At 51.8% G+C, this 13,107-nt stretch overlaps 5 protein-coding genes across 5 annotated transcripts; 1 reads left to right on the forward strand and 4 right to left on the reverse strand.

Moving 5' to 3' along the window:
- Positions 1 to 306: 306 nt before the first annotated feature.
- Positions 307 to 2,394, reverse strand: N7539_000556 (putative MFS transporter; the record flags this gene model as incomplete). The annotated part of the gene is made up of 8 exons (XM_056930160.1): positions 307 to 860; positions 923 to 970; positions 1,022 to 1,105; positions 1,171 to 1,527; positions 1,603 to 1,725; positions 1,809 to 1,969; positions 2,051 to 2,303; positions 2,373 to 2,394. The coding sequence occupies 8 exons, from the start codon at positions 2,392 to 2,394 to the stop codon at positions 307 to 309; spliced, it is 1,602 nt and encodes a 533-aa protein (XP_056794453.1).
- Positions 2,395 to 4,457: 2,063 nt separating this feature from the next.
- On the forward strand, positions 4,458 to 5,834 carry N7539_000557 (Rieske [2Fe-2S] domain protein; the record flags this gene model as incomplete). Its single annotated transcript, XM_056930161.1, has 1 exon — positions 4,458 to 5,834. The coding sequence occupies one exon, from the start codon at positions 4,458 to 4,460 to the stop codon at positions 5,832 to 5,834; it is 1,377 nt and encodes a 458-aa protein (XP_056794454.1).
- A 236-nt stretch (positions 5,835 to 6,070) lies between these two features.
- N7539_000558 (uncharacterized protein) lies at positions 6,071 to 6,768 on the reverse strand (the record flags this gene model as incomplete). The annotated part of the gene is made up of 3 exons (XM_056930162.1): positions 6,071 to 6,180; positions 6,263 to 6,367; positions 6,483 to 6,768. The coding sequence occupies 3 exons, from the start codon at positions 6,766 to 6,768 to the stop codon at positions 6,071 to 6,073; spliced, it is 501 nt and encodes a 166-aa protein (XP_056794455.1).
- Positions 6,769 to 7,074: 306 nt separating this feature from the next.
- Positions 7,075 to 7,462, reverse strand: N7539_000559 (uncharacterized protein; the record flags this gene model as incomplete). Its single annotated transcript, XM_056930163.1, is given in 2 exon segments — positions 7,075 to 7,194; positions 7,211 to 7,462. 2 exon segments carry the CDS (start codon positions 7,460 to 7,462, stop codon positions 7,075 to 7,077), a joined length of 372 nt encoding a protein of 123 aa, XP_056794456.1.
- Positions 7,463 to 9,638: 2,176 nt separating this feature from the next.
- On the reverse strand, positions 9,639 to 11,315 carry N7539_000560 (MFS transporter; the record flags this gene model as incomplete). The annotated part of the gene is made up of 2 exons (XM_056930164.1): positions 9,639 to 10,062; positions 10,144 to 11,315. 2 exons carry the CDS (start codon positions 11,313 to 11,315, stop codon positions 9,639 to 9,641), a joined length of 1,596 nt encoding a protein of 531 aa, XP_056794457.1.
- Between the last annotated feature and the right edge of the window lie 1,792 nt (positions 11,316 to 13,107).

Consider the following 13,107-nt stretch of genomic DNA (forward strand, 5'->3'; position numbering starts at 1 on the left):
GTGATCATATCTTCCATGGGATTCTAATTTCTGTACTACTTAAAGTTGACAACTCAAGAATATAAATTCTTGTCCCGCTTATTGTTTAGTAGATGGAATTTAATTAGATGATTTATTATGTAGATCACATCATATCATTAGCATTCAAGACCCAGACTTTTCAGTCTTTCATGGCTCCTGTTTCAAGAGAGCGAAGTATATTCCACCTTTTGCCACAGGGTATCCCAATTTAAGTTGACAGTCTGGCGTTTGGTGGAAAATGAGAGAAGTCTGCCCGTCATAGATCGCTTGATAACATTTGCACGTCTAAAGCTGGTATCGGTAGCTGAGAGCGAGATCGCCGAGATACTCCTCCTCGGTCGACGATGGGAGAGCTTCTGGGGGCACGTTGTCGCGCTTGCGGTTTTCGCGCCAAAGTAGGAAGCCGTAGATAGTGCACGCCACGATGGACAGACAGCAGAACGAGATGCAGATGCTATATCCTGTTCTGTACAGGGGTGCGTCGCTGTCGAAGAAGGAATAGGTGGCGATAATGCCGCCAATATTACCAAAGCCGATCTGCCAGGCTGAGCCCACACTGCGTCGGTGATGGCCACCGAGGTTCATAGCAAACCAACAGACAATGACAGGCATGGCGCTGTACGCACCACTGGTGACTAGGAACAGTGCGCCATACTGGGCTCCTCGATTCTCCTTACCGTGAATGGACATCAGCATGGCGAAGCCAGCGATTGCCACGCAGATTGGGAAGATGGTAAATGCAAAGCGGAATCTCAGACGGTCAGAGCACCAGGCGATGACGAGAGAAAAAGCAAACGCGGCGGCCCATGGTGCCACTGAGTATAGTTGGGTTTTGACAGCTGTTGAAATTCGGTCATGAGTGGGGTGGTCGCTGTGACAATTGAAAGATGGAACGACTTACGAGAGTATCCGTAGCTTTTAATGATCGAGGGTGCAAAATATGCGTAACCTATGCAAGGAAAGACAGGTCAGTTACAGGTTGTTCACAAATGAAACACACGGCTTTGAGGCATGATAAGGCCATACTGACCATATGCGGGAACAATGAGACCAAAGTACATAAAGCCTCCGATGATAACCCTGTCTGGAGAAATTGTCAGATGATCACACTTTGACTCAGCAACGCTCTGATTGAAACATTCCACTTACAGTCCTTTAAGACGCCCACGACCTCACGCCAGCCCATCTTGATGTGGTGAGCTGACTTGCCGACATCTTTAGCCAGCTTGGCTTTCACAAACTCGCGCTCCTCATCGCTCAGCCACTTGACCTCTTCGGGAAAGTCGGGCAGCACAAATAACCAGACAATGGCGAAGGCGCAGGTGATGGCACCCTCAATCACAAACACCCAACGCCAGCCTCTCCACCCGCGAGCACCATCCATCTGTCCGATTCCATAGGCGAGCAAGCCACCAAAGGCGCCCGCAAGAGTCGTGGAACTGAAGAAGAAGCTGAAGCGCTTTTGTGCTTCGCTTCGCTTGTACCACATGCCCATCAGGTAGAAGCCTATGGTCTCTCTCCATCAGCCTCCAGCTTCACAAGGTTGTCTAATCTCTCAACAACTCAACACATATAACTCACATCCTGGAAACATGCCCGATTCAAAGACACCCAAAAAGAATCGAGTGGTCATCAATCCACCCCAGCTGGAGACAAGCCCTTGGCAGATCATGACGAGGCCAAAGCCGAACATGCAGAGCGACACTAGTTGGAGCCAGAAAAAAAAAATCAGAACTGGGTCAGATCCACGTCATCAACAGAAAGTATTTTGAACTTCAAGAACATACACCAGACATGAGGCTTCAGTTTCTTGAGGATAATGTTGGAGGGGATCTCAAGAAGAATGTATGGCACAAAGAAGATGGTGAGGGCAGTGTTGTATTTCGTGCCCTTCTCCAAGTGTAAGTCCTCCTTGAGCCCGAGAATCGCCGCATTGCTAATGTTGACTCTGTGATATCCCCGGTTCAGAGGTTAGCAACATGATTCAGCATCGCAAGACAATGTTGTGACAACACAGGGTCGCACGTACCGATCTAAGAAAGCAAGCAGGTACAGAACACACAAGCAAGGTAAAATGTGCCAGTCAATCTTGGCCATCAACTTGCGCTCGGTGGTACTTGTGAGCGCCGGCAACTCCTGCTCGTACTCGGAAGGGGGATCGAGGACCTGTCCAGGACTCTTCGTATCCAGCTCGGCTTTTTCCGACCGCATGTCTACATTGGGAAGAAAAAGCGCCTTCAGTATAGATTCCCGGTGGAGCGCAAAGACCCGTGGGGTTTCGACTGCGTGCCCGTGGTATCCGTACACAACGAGCGCGAACGTTCTGCGCAGTGGACGAAGAAGTCACTCACCGGGCTTCATCCTATGTTCCATGAGCTCCGCGCTTGTGATGAAGGGTTCCTCTTGTTTGAAACTCCAGGCCCTTCGAATGAGGGGAATGGGCAGCCTTTTATTTGCGCCTCGGCTTTGCGGAGTCGCGAGCTGCAGGTCTGCCCCAGAGTGCAGGGATGACTCGAGTGCAACGCTATTATTGCGCGGTTCTCGTCCGCGGCTCTGGACCACTCCCGGCTATGCGCTGGTATGGGGAACTTTCGCCGTCAATGCGCCGAATCCTGTCAGAGGGCCAAGCTATCCTAGCACCGTGAAAGGCCAAAGATTGATGGAAAGAGGAAAGCCCTTGCGAGGCCGCGGAGCAGACTGGCTCCATTAATAAAGGTCACCTCGCGTCTCTCTCGCTGTGTTTGAGTCACACCTGGACCATTGGTGGCTTCGTGGGCTGACTGTGTTGCTACTTCTTCAGTCTAGAGCGTCTACTACCGTACATGCTTTGGATGGGCTCCACATGTAGATCAATTGCAGGCCCGATCTCGGCCAGTAGTGCGATTATGCGATATGACCAGGTTCAGCTGCGCTGGCTGCACGGGAAATGCTGTGGTACGCCTGAAGCGGCAGACTCGTGCGAAGTCATCATCGCACCACTATGAAAGCACACACCTATTTTCAATTCTACCTCTAGCAAACCATTCGGCTGTTCAAGAAGCTTGAACTGAACGTGTACGAAACTCAGATCAACGCGGGCGAGATCTCCGTGGGGTTCCGCCCTGGCCACTCAAGTGCGTGCCCCCACAAAACCAAAACTCTTTTCAGCTCGAACCCAAGACAAGGCAAGACGAGCCCCCAAACTCAAACCCCCACCGGGTCGGACCAGACAAAGGGACAGCGCGGGCTTTGTCGAGGCGGCTCGGTGCGACATGCCCGCTGCTCACTAGTCCACCGTTCAGACTCGGACTCGTCACAGTAGTTGCCGGCCTCGACCCTCGGCTACTGTCAGTGATTGCCGCTGCTGCTCGTCTGTGCCTCTGTGGAGGTGCGCTATAGTACTATGATCACGATCTGTCGACGACTCGACTTTGTGCGCGACATCGCGGCGACACCGGAGCGTCTGGTGCCTTCAACTGTTAGTTACTCGGCAGAATTGGGAAAGCTGAGCACATCAGCATAATAATGCTGCGTGACTATGCACTTCCGCAGTATGCAGTACGCCTGGTACAGCAGTCAGGCATCCAATATCAGGCCCCCTGACCCTGCAGAATTCGACCTTCAGGCCCGACCTATTTCGAACGGCTAAGCTTTCTCTAAGCTGGTGAAGAATCTGTTTCCAGCGGTCGGATAGATGCATATAGACAGCTCAAGTCTATACTAGGTTTCAGCACCCTACTTTCCGGTCCCCCTTCTCAGCTGCAAGGAAGTCTGGTTACTAATCCTCAAGGCCTCCACGGCAGATTGTAGGAGATCCGAGAAAAGGAGGCGCTTATCAATGACTACAGGACTCTGCTGACACGATGCACCAGACCGTCATACTAAGGGCATCGACCTGGACGAGGGAGTTCACTTCATTGTAAACAATCAGAATTTATATGTACTTTTTCTTCAACCGGACGCGTATGAACGCAGATCGAAGTTCTTGTGTACTAGAAACTCTGATGATAGACTTCCCGCGTCCCGTCCTTCCAATCCAAATTTTGAACCCTGTAGGTCTCCGACAACATTGACAGCATAGGAAGTGTCATCTCATGCTTTGTTGTGGATCGGCGAACTCGGCGAAGAGCAATTTGGCGACCCGTCGGCCATCCCCGCCTTTCAGGTGGACCGCCATACCGCGCTGTTTGGTAGTCTGGCTCACAGGCTCACTGGCTCGTGCTGTCCTGTACCATACTAGTCCACCTGGCAGTGCATCCACCGCCCGGCATCAAGTTGAAATCAACAGTGTAAATCTTATCAGCACGTGATCGTTAAAAAAAAATTAAAAAAAAAAATCACCGCCCCCGCGATAATGACCCTATCACGTAGTCCCCCATACTACTATCTCAGTCGCTACACTTCGCGAGAGTACGTGGTCGCTCTTCCCTCAAACCCCTCACCAGATCACCCCCAAGATGCAGATCAATTGCGGACCGCTTTCAGCGTTCACCAATCCCCGCTATGTGATCCATCTGTCGACCGGAAAGCGACTCGTCTTATTCCGCCTCGCCGCCATTGACCCGTCCTGTTCTAAACCCAACGAAACGCAAGGATGGTCCTACTACGCGATGGAGGCCGAGTGTCCGCATGCAGGCGGGCCGATGGCGGACTCCTCGGTCGACATTGAAGATTCGGCATATATCGTCTCGTGTCCATGGCATGCTTATGACTTTAACGTGGAGACGGGCGAGTCGAGCGTGGGCATCAAGGCGTGTACATTCCCCGTTGATGTATCCGACGGTGATGTCCTGATCGATTTTCCGACGGAGGCCGGGGATGCCGTGGGAATGAGTCGCGTGGAGCCTGTCAGCGAGAAAGTCAAGTTGAAGTCAAAGTCGAATCCAACGGCTGCACAGTCTACGGGGACCTCGGTGTCGTCGGTCCCCACGGTAGCAGAACCCTCGAACACGACAGAGGCCGGCCCGATCCAATATCTTGGCGACGATGCGACGCTATGCGACTGGGCTGTTCACATCTTGAATACCGCTCACCCGGAACACAAGATCGAATTGACGACACACCTTTACAACATCTTTGCTGCGCGAGAAGGCACCGCTTCCCCGATGGAGATCGGCCGAGGCACCGTCACTGCGCCGGACCAACCCCGCCGAGAAAAGATGATCGAAGTGAGACCCGGCGGAATGCCCCGTACCAGAAAGGCTGGGTCAGTGAAGAGTCGAATCGCATTGCTCCATGCTCTGGCGAATATTGAGTTATGGGCCATCGATCTGGCCATCGATATCTGTGTGCGGTTCTCGACTTTCAAGACAGTCGAATCGAATCCGCAGGAGCTTCCTCGGGCGTACTTCCACGACTGGCTCAAGGTCGCCCGCGACGAAGCGAAGCATTTCTCGCTTCTGCGGTCTCGGATCGAGGAGCTGGGTTCTTATTTCGGTGCGCTGCCGGTCCATAACGGTCTGTGGCAGTCTGCTTTGGAGACGGCGTATGACCTACGATCTCGGATCAGCATAATTGCCTTGGTGCATGAAGCCCGAGGGTTGGATGTCAATCCGTTGACGATTCAAAAGTTTCGCATTGCGGCGGATTTGGAGAGTGTCGAGACGCTGGAGATCATCCACAATGACGAAATTACGCACGTCACGACGGGACACCGTTGGTTGACTTGGATTTGTGCGCAGGAAGGCACCGACCCTGTGAAGATCTTCCGAGACAATGTGTCCAAGCACTTCCGAGGTAGCATTCAGGGGCCCTTTAACGAGGAAGCTCGTCTGCAGGCTGGGATGGATCGTCGGTATTACGGTCCGACTCCAACGCCGGTCGCAGCTTCATGACGAGATTACCAAAAAAAAAAAAAAAGGGAATATGCAGTCTACGTGATTAACGAATTGATGAAGTGCAAAAAGCACGCTAAAATGAATGAAATTCCTTCAATATGGTTCTGGAGAATCAAGCGAGATGGTGATCATCAATTAATACAAATGTCGAGTTTCGTCATGCGTCGTAGCAGAAAATAGTCGGACCCGGCAAACCAGTGCGGGTGGAGCAAGGCAGGTTGCAGGTACTCCACTTAAAGGGAGATGGGCTTCAACTGCACTTTGCTGCAGCTGGAGGGGATGGTCGCCTGGTAGTAGCGGTTCAGATAGAACAGCTGGGGGGCATTGTGGTACCAGTCGCAAACTATACATGAGATCAGTCAGATCGATGGTGTCAGGACTGGAATGAAAGCTTCCAGGTGGTTCCAACATAAGAAATCACTTACCCAACCAGCCACCGAAGCCATAGTCTGCCGACCAGACAAAGTTGCCCTTGTCGATGGAGAAGCCCTCTGTGCCGCTGCCGGCGTTGATCAAGATCGGCTCCCATGCTGTGAGAAAGATCCCGGGTCAGTACAATTCTCCTCGTAACGGATCATCGCTGGTCCTCGTGCATAGGGTTCCTCTCTCCGCATGTAATCTGATCACTTTTTCATTCACACTTACAAGCATAGTTGGCATCACCGGGCGCAACCATGCCCCATGGGAACTCAGTCTTGAGGTCTGCCAGGGCAATGGTGCCATTGAAGTAGAATGCGCTGGCAATGGAGCTGTCATTGGAGAGCACGGCATCGTTGAGTCCGGCACCAGTGTGATAGGCGTAAACGAACAAGTCGTTGAACTTGGCTTTGCTGGCGCCCGCAGTCTTCAGGTGAAATTCCTTGGAAGATTTGGCGGCTGGGGCGGCCATGACCGCAGTGGCCATCAGAGCGAGGGTTGCAAGGAACTTCATCTTGTCGGTTTGCAGGGGGGCAGGAAGAGAGAGTGAGACGATGGATTGTGCAGGAGAAAGTGTTGATAAAGTGAGAGCCTGGCGAACTGGATGATTCTCGTTTTATGAGAGCGGATGTGATCGTCCTTTAAATAATGACTCGAAACGATTGAGGCCCGTGAGTGCGGAGCTTTTTTTGGGGGGTCTGTTGATAGTGTGATGCAGATCCTCGCAGCGCAGCACGGTACACTGGGTCAGTGGTACTCTCAGTGCAGGCCGCTGAGTGGAATCATGCGCAAAGGTCGGACGTCTAAAATAGCACCATCGTCAGCCGGGCTCGCCGAGTTGGCCTGCCTTTGATGGAGAGACACGGAATGTGGCAGAGTTGCCTTGTTTTGCTGCTAGCTGTGCAGTCGAGGTGCGGTGGGTGAGACCGTGTGGAAGGCGCTGACAGGAGACTTACCTGGGCAAGTGAGGTAGAAGCGAGTGAGTCTAGTCTACGACTACTTTTCCAGGCGAGGAGATGGATGTGACCCTCTGGACAAGGAGATGGGACACGGGCAATGAGAGAATGGGAAAAGGTGAACCACGCAGCTCCGCTAGAGTCGATCGGGTCCGGGGTGGAGGGCAGAGGGAGAAGCAGTCGCCACTTCGGTTCCACGTTTCCGCCGATCTGCGCCCCATTTGGGCTGGTGAAGAGGCGGAGGTCGATCATATTGGTGGAGGGCATTTAAGACATTCGACCGAATATAGTTTGACCAGCTGGAATGGGTGATGTCTTGACCAGAGATCATTGGAAGATTGTCGGTGGATGGGGAACTTGGTATATGACATGTGTACATGGCGGTCTTTTGTTGATGTGCGCATCACGATATCGTGACTGTTCGGCTGTCGATACTACTATTGCTTAATGCTTACAGCCTTACAGTAGTACTGGACGACTAGTCTCCGTTGCCACTCCCGTCCCAAGAAACGGGACTTTATCGATCCTCCCATATTGTAGTCAGTAGTACATATGATCTGACGAGAGGCAACTCTTCCCCAAATTGGTCCACGGGCTCTTCACCTGGGCAAGCATCAATCAGGGGGACGTTGTCGGCAGTTTGGTATGGAATATTGTCAGGAGACAACCTTATCGGGCCCTTGACATACAACTATGCCATAACACCCCGATACTTGAAGTATCATTGAAGTATCATCCATTGGCCTGCGTCCATGGTGAGTAGTTGATTGTAGACACTCGCAATTGCATATCCAAGGTAGTATACCCGCGAGTACCGAAGTGGGTGTCATACTTCAACCGAAGTTTGATCTCGAGTACCAACCTCAAAGAAATCGTACTTCTCGAGGCGCTCTGACTTGGCTGCAGGTGGTTTCACATGGAGGTTCCACCATGACATTGCACTGAATGCTACCGGCTGTTTTTTTCCGAGCTAGCCTCTGCGCTGAGCGTGCTCATACGACCGTCGAACCGGCATGATGGTCTCAGGATATCAGTTCGGGTATGTGACCACTCTTCCCAAATGGGTTCTGTCTGTGAGTCTGTGATTCAGGGCATTGCTGTGTCCGAACTCGGCAGGGCTTGGATATTGACTACTTGCATATGACGTCGGGTTCGTGTGACTTGAGTCAGTGTGAGTTATCTCGGGGGAGTAGGTGTACAAGGTCCGTCGCTGTTGGCTCTACATGCGTATAGTTCATACTACATACCTAGCATATGGTTCAATTGGGAGCTCATAGATGGGCACTGGAGCTGGTCCCGTCCTCGGGTTAGAAATGAGGTATCTCTTATGGTTCGGACGGAATCCTTTTTTTATATATATGATAGGGCTTCCCGGGAGACACGTTGTACACTGTTGACTGTACAGTGTACCTGTACAGTGTGCGATCAGTCGGTACAGCAAGTCCCACGGAATTACTACACCTATAGCTCCTACCACATATGGATCAATGTTTTGTAGGTGGTGGCAGGGCTGTCGGGCATTAAGGTGGAATTACCTATCCTTCTTTTTACCTCGATCAACCCATACTGGACAGGCAAGGCCCACGGATATATCACAGTTCCAAAAAAACCGAAAACTTAACCATCAACAAAGCACAAGGTATTTAGCACTGCACTTCGTCTACCCTTGTACCCACTCAACTTCCAGGAAAACCAGCTTGATACTCACAATCTAAAACCATCAGGATCGTAGTTGGCTTCAATCGACCACAGCCGCACTCTTAACTACATCTAAATGGACTACGGTCGCAGCTGTTATTTTTCCAGAGTACACAACATGTGCCTCCCATGTCAGAATTAATCAGTTACTATAAGAATTACACTTTGTTGCCACTATACAACAATAAGCCTCTATAGCTCAGTGGTACGAGCGCTTCACTTGTATCCGCTCATCCGAGTAGTTATGACATGAAGAGGTCCGTGGTTCAATCCCGCGTGGAGGCTTTCTTTTTTCGTGGTATTTTTTTTTTCTCCCTTGCGGGATCGTGGCAGAAATGAAGTTTATCGGGGATCGAACATCAATTGGAGTATGGATAGGTGGATCGATAAGAGTTTTGCTTCTGCAACATGGAGCAGGAAAGGAACAGTCACTTGCTCGTGCTGTGCCATATACCGAGGTATACGATGTCGAAATGGGCACCAATAGGTAAAACTAACCAGACTCGCAGGCTGATCGCGTGTGCTCAGAGCTGTTGCAGGTAGTTGGAATTCGCTATTCATCAGTCATGTATTCGCTATTTTACAATTGACAGTGCAGCAGACCATCAACCCACTCGACCCTGACCAGCATCGGTGGTAATACATAGGTATAGAGTCGTGGGCAGCATGCGGCTTGACATGTTCGCACCCGATTCCTTTACATGATTCAACATGAGACCTCCTCCAATGACTATTGTGTAGAATTATTACGCGCCTCCGGCTTATCCTCCTCCGGTTCAAACGCCTCGTCCAGCCCCCGCTCTTCGTCCTCTCTTCGCTCCTCCTTCTCTTCATCGGGCGTTGGGGCATACTTGCTGCGGATTCTGATCTGTTTACCGTACCTATAGAAGAGGAACGGAATGACAGCGAGAAGGGTCGCAACACCAGCAATCAAACTACCTCCGCCACCAACCCCCAGGGCGGCGAACATCTGATCCGTGAACAAGGGGGCTGCGGCTCCGCAGGCGGATCGAGCAATGGTGTTCGCTGCGATGGCCGAGGCGGCGTACATCTTGTAGACATCGACTAGGTAGTTGAGATATGAGACGAAGATCAGGAGAAGTGAGCTAGACAAGAAGACACCGGCGAGGGTTGGAACGATCCAATGGATGGAGCTGTTGTATGTCAAGTCAGAGAATGCCATTGCCCGGGGGTCCATCCGAGCTGAAATGGGGTAAGAGTGGAAATTGACTCACTTGAACTCGGCCGTCCATGCAAACCAGAACATAGTCACGGCAAACCCGATCCCACCGGCCATAGCCAGTGGGAGACGATCCTCGGGCGTGGAATCCTCCATTCGCATCTTGCCTTGCTTGATCTTTCTTTGTTGCAAGGTCGTGTTTGTAAAGACGATCAAACCTCCAAGGATCGCTCCCACCACAGTTCCCAGCAGTGGAAGCTCCCCCACACCGGCGTTCCAACCCCGTTTCTGCTGGAAGACGATGGGGTAGATGGAGAACAACATGTACAGCAAGGCATACACAAATGCCATGTAGACTGCAATGAGCAACGAGATTGGATCGAATAGGATGATCCATGGACGAGTCAGTGCGACCCTGTAGATACCCAACAGCGACCGATCGTCATCTTCAGCCGGCGCCTTGACATTCTCATATCCGGCGATCTTCTTCTTGCGAATGCGTCGGGCCTTGTGAGTCAGGAGGGTCGGCGCATAAGTCTCGGGGATGGTCAACATGAGCGCAAAGGTTAAGCCGCCGAGCCAAAGGAGGACATAGAAGCTCCAGCGCCAGTCTTTCGTCAGCTGCAGAAAGCCTGCGACCACAGGCCCCAGTGCGGGCCCCATCCACACCGTCGCGGAGAAGCAGGCCATTGCATTGGCACGCTGCAGCGGATTCCACATATCCGCCAACAAGCCCGGACAGTTACTCAAGGGGGCAGAGACGAAAGTGCCCGTCAAGAATCTACCCACCAGCAGAGCCCCGAAATTGGGAGGCCATGTACATAAAAAGTTGAAGGCCATGTAGCCGGTGAAGGAGCCATAAAAGATCCATCGACGGCCATAAAATTCACTCAGCGGGGCAAATATCAAAGGCCCTGCACAGTATCCTAGCAGAAACAATGAGATGGTCAAGCCTGCCGCCTCTCGTGAGACTTGAAAGTATTCGGCTATCGAAGGAAGGCATCCACTGGGTGAACTGGATGCAAAGGTGGCATTGACGACCAAGAGCACGGCGCTCATAGTCACCCCGGCTCTCCGCCGTTTCGACCAATTATGGGGATTCTCAACATCGTCGGGCGAGAAACACACGTATCCATCGTCGTCGAGACAGGGCTTCTCATCCTTGAGCTGCTTGGTACGGTAGGGCCTGTTGAGAGGAAGTGAGATGACTTGATCAAGAGCCTCCATCGGGAAGGTCTGTGAGTTCTCGGCGCAACGGGTTGAAAGACAAGACTCTCCTTCGAGTTGGCCGGCCTGGTAATTAAGGAGAATTGATTAGGTTTGGACCGACAAAGGAGCGAGCATATATCATTCTTCTTCCGTACGATCTCTGTCTCCGATGACCATGTTTTTTTTTTTTTTTTTTTTTTTCCCTTCCCTATTTTGAGGGTTCTCCGACTTTTTGTCACATACAGATTCGACCCCAGATCGATTCGGTCCATCCAACCGTAGTGCACCTCGTGTTGGAATGTCGTAACTGGTGGCAGACTCCCCGGACTGGGGCGGAAACGAGTCATCGCTGGGCTCGTTTGGGTGTATACAACGTGCAAAATCCCGGGCTGATTGATCTCCGCACGCGTGCCGAGACCCGGGATGAGATCATATCTACCCTACCTTTTTACCCTGCACCGATGCTTCTCATCGGCGGGTGGCGGACCTGGTCACGCTGTTCGAAGCCAACAAGGAACGATTGAAGTGTGGTGGATAGCAGCCCAAGTGGATTATTGATCAGATCGCGATCGGACGGAGATCTGGACAAGTCATCCACTTGCAGATTCTCGGATCTACCAGGGAGGAGAAAGGAACCATCACAGCAGTAGGGAACAGCAGACAGTCGCCTTTCTGAGTTCGAATTGACTCCTCTCAACCGTAGGTCTGGACTAGGCGAATGAGAGGGTCGCTTTCGAGATTCTTTCAATTATCACCGCTCCCTTTATTTGGATCGTGGTGCAGGTACGGGAGTACTGTACATGATCACGATGATCTCATTGCCGGGCGTATGAGATCGCCGATTTGCGAGAGCGAGGCTTCGACGACGGGAGGAACACCGAGGTTGGCACTCACCACCAGCGCATTATTCGCTCCCTGCATGAACTTTTTCTTCGTTTCACGTCTCGTTCAGAAGAGAGTTTGCTTATAAGGTGGAAATCTCCAGACCATCTCGACTCTGCACACCCTTCGTCACACACGGTGGGTATTTCCCTCGGCGCCTGGACTTCCCCCAACATTGAGTATTAACCTTTCCACCGACCAACCCAGCCAGCCTCCTTGTAGAAATACTGTAGTGTCGTCGGTATGCCATTGCCTGCGAAATAAGGGGCGGTGCGTGTATTTGGCACCCGAGGAACAACTATCGCCGTGGTTGAGTCCGTCGGCGATGCAGCGTGTCCTGAGCTTTCCTCACTACCATTTCGATATCTAGCATGGCCAAACCGATATTCACGATATTTCCACGCTGGGAATCGGTCCAATGCTAGGACCCACAGTCGTCCAAAATTCAGGTATAACTCAAAGACTGAAAATACAGGACAAAGTTCATCAATCTCCAACCTCCCTTCGAAGCCCCAGATCGTGGCTGGCAAAGGCGGACTCTCCATGAACCCGTGCCGACAAGATGGGTTCCAGTCCCCTTCCGATAAGCTTATTGTTCGAGCTCCGTAGAGGCACCTTGGCAACTTGCGAGCTGAGACCAACGCCATTCATCTTGGCTGGACACGGTAGATCCGTACTGCGGAGCGTCGAGCGACACTTGACCGAGTGGGTAAAAATCGGTGCGCCTGGTCCAAGTGGAAGCCAACCGGCAAAAGGTCCACCGAGGTCGCCTCACTGTTCAACCTCAATGACCTTGTACTATACCGAACTGTCTTGCTCAGGACGATCCAACTCCATTACATTGGATATGCACATTTACCCATGAGACCTATGACCATACCCCCTCGAGGATAGACTCCTGCAATCCAGCTTTTCCACCGAGCGGATC

The sequence above is a fragment of the Penicillium diatomitis genome (genome assembly GCF_028827545.1).
Source record: "Penicillium diatomitis strain IBT 30728 chromosome Unknown utg000001l_segment0_segment0, whole genome shotgun sequence".
Classification (NCBI taxonomy): Eukaryota; Fungi; Ascomycota; class Eurotiomycetes; order Eurotiales; family Aspergillaceae; genus Penicillium; species Penicillium diatomitis.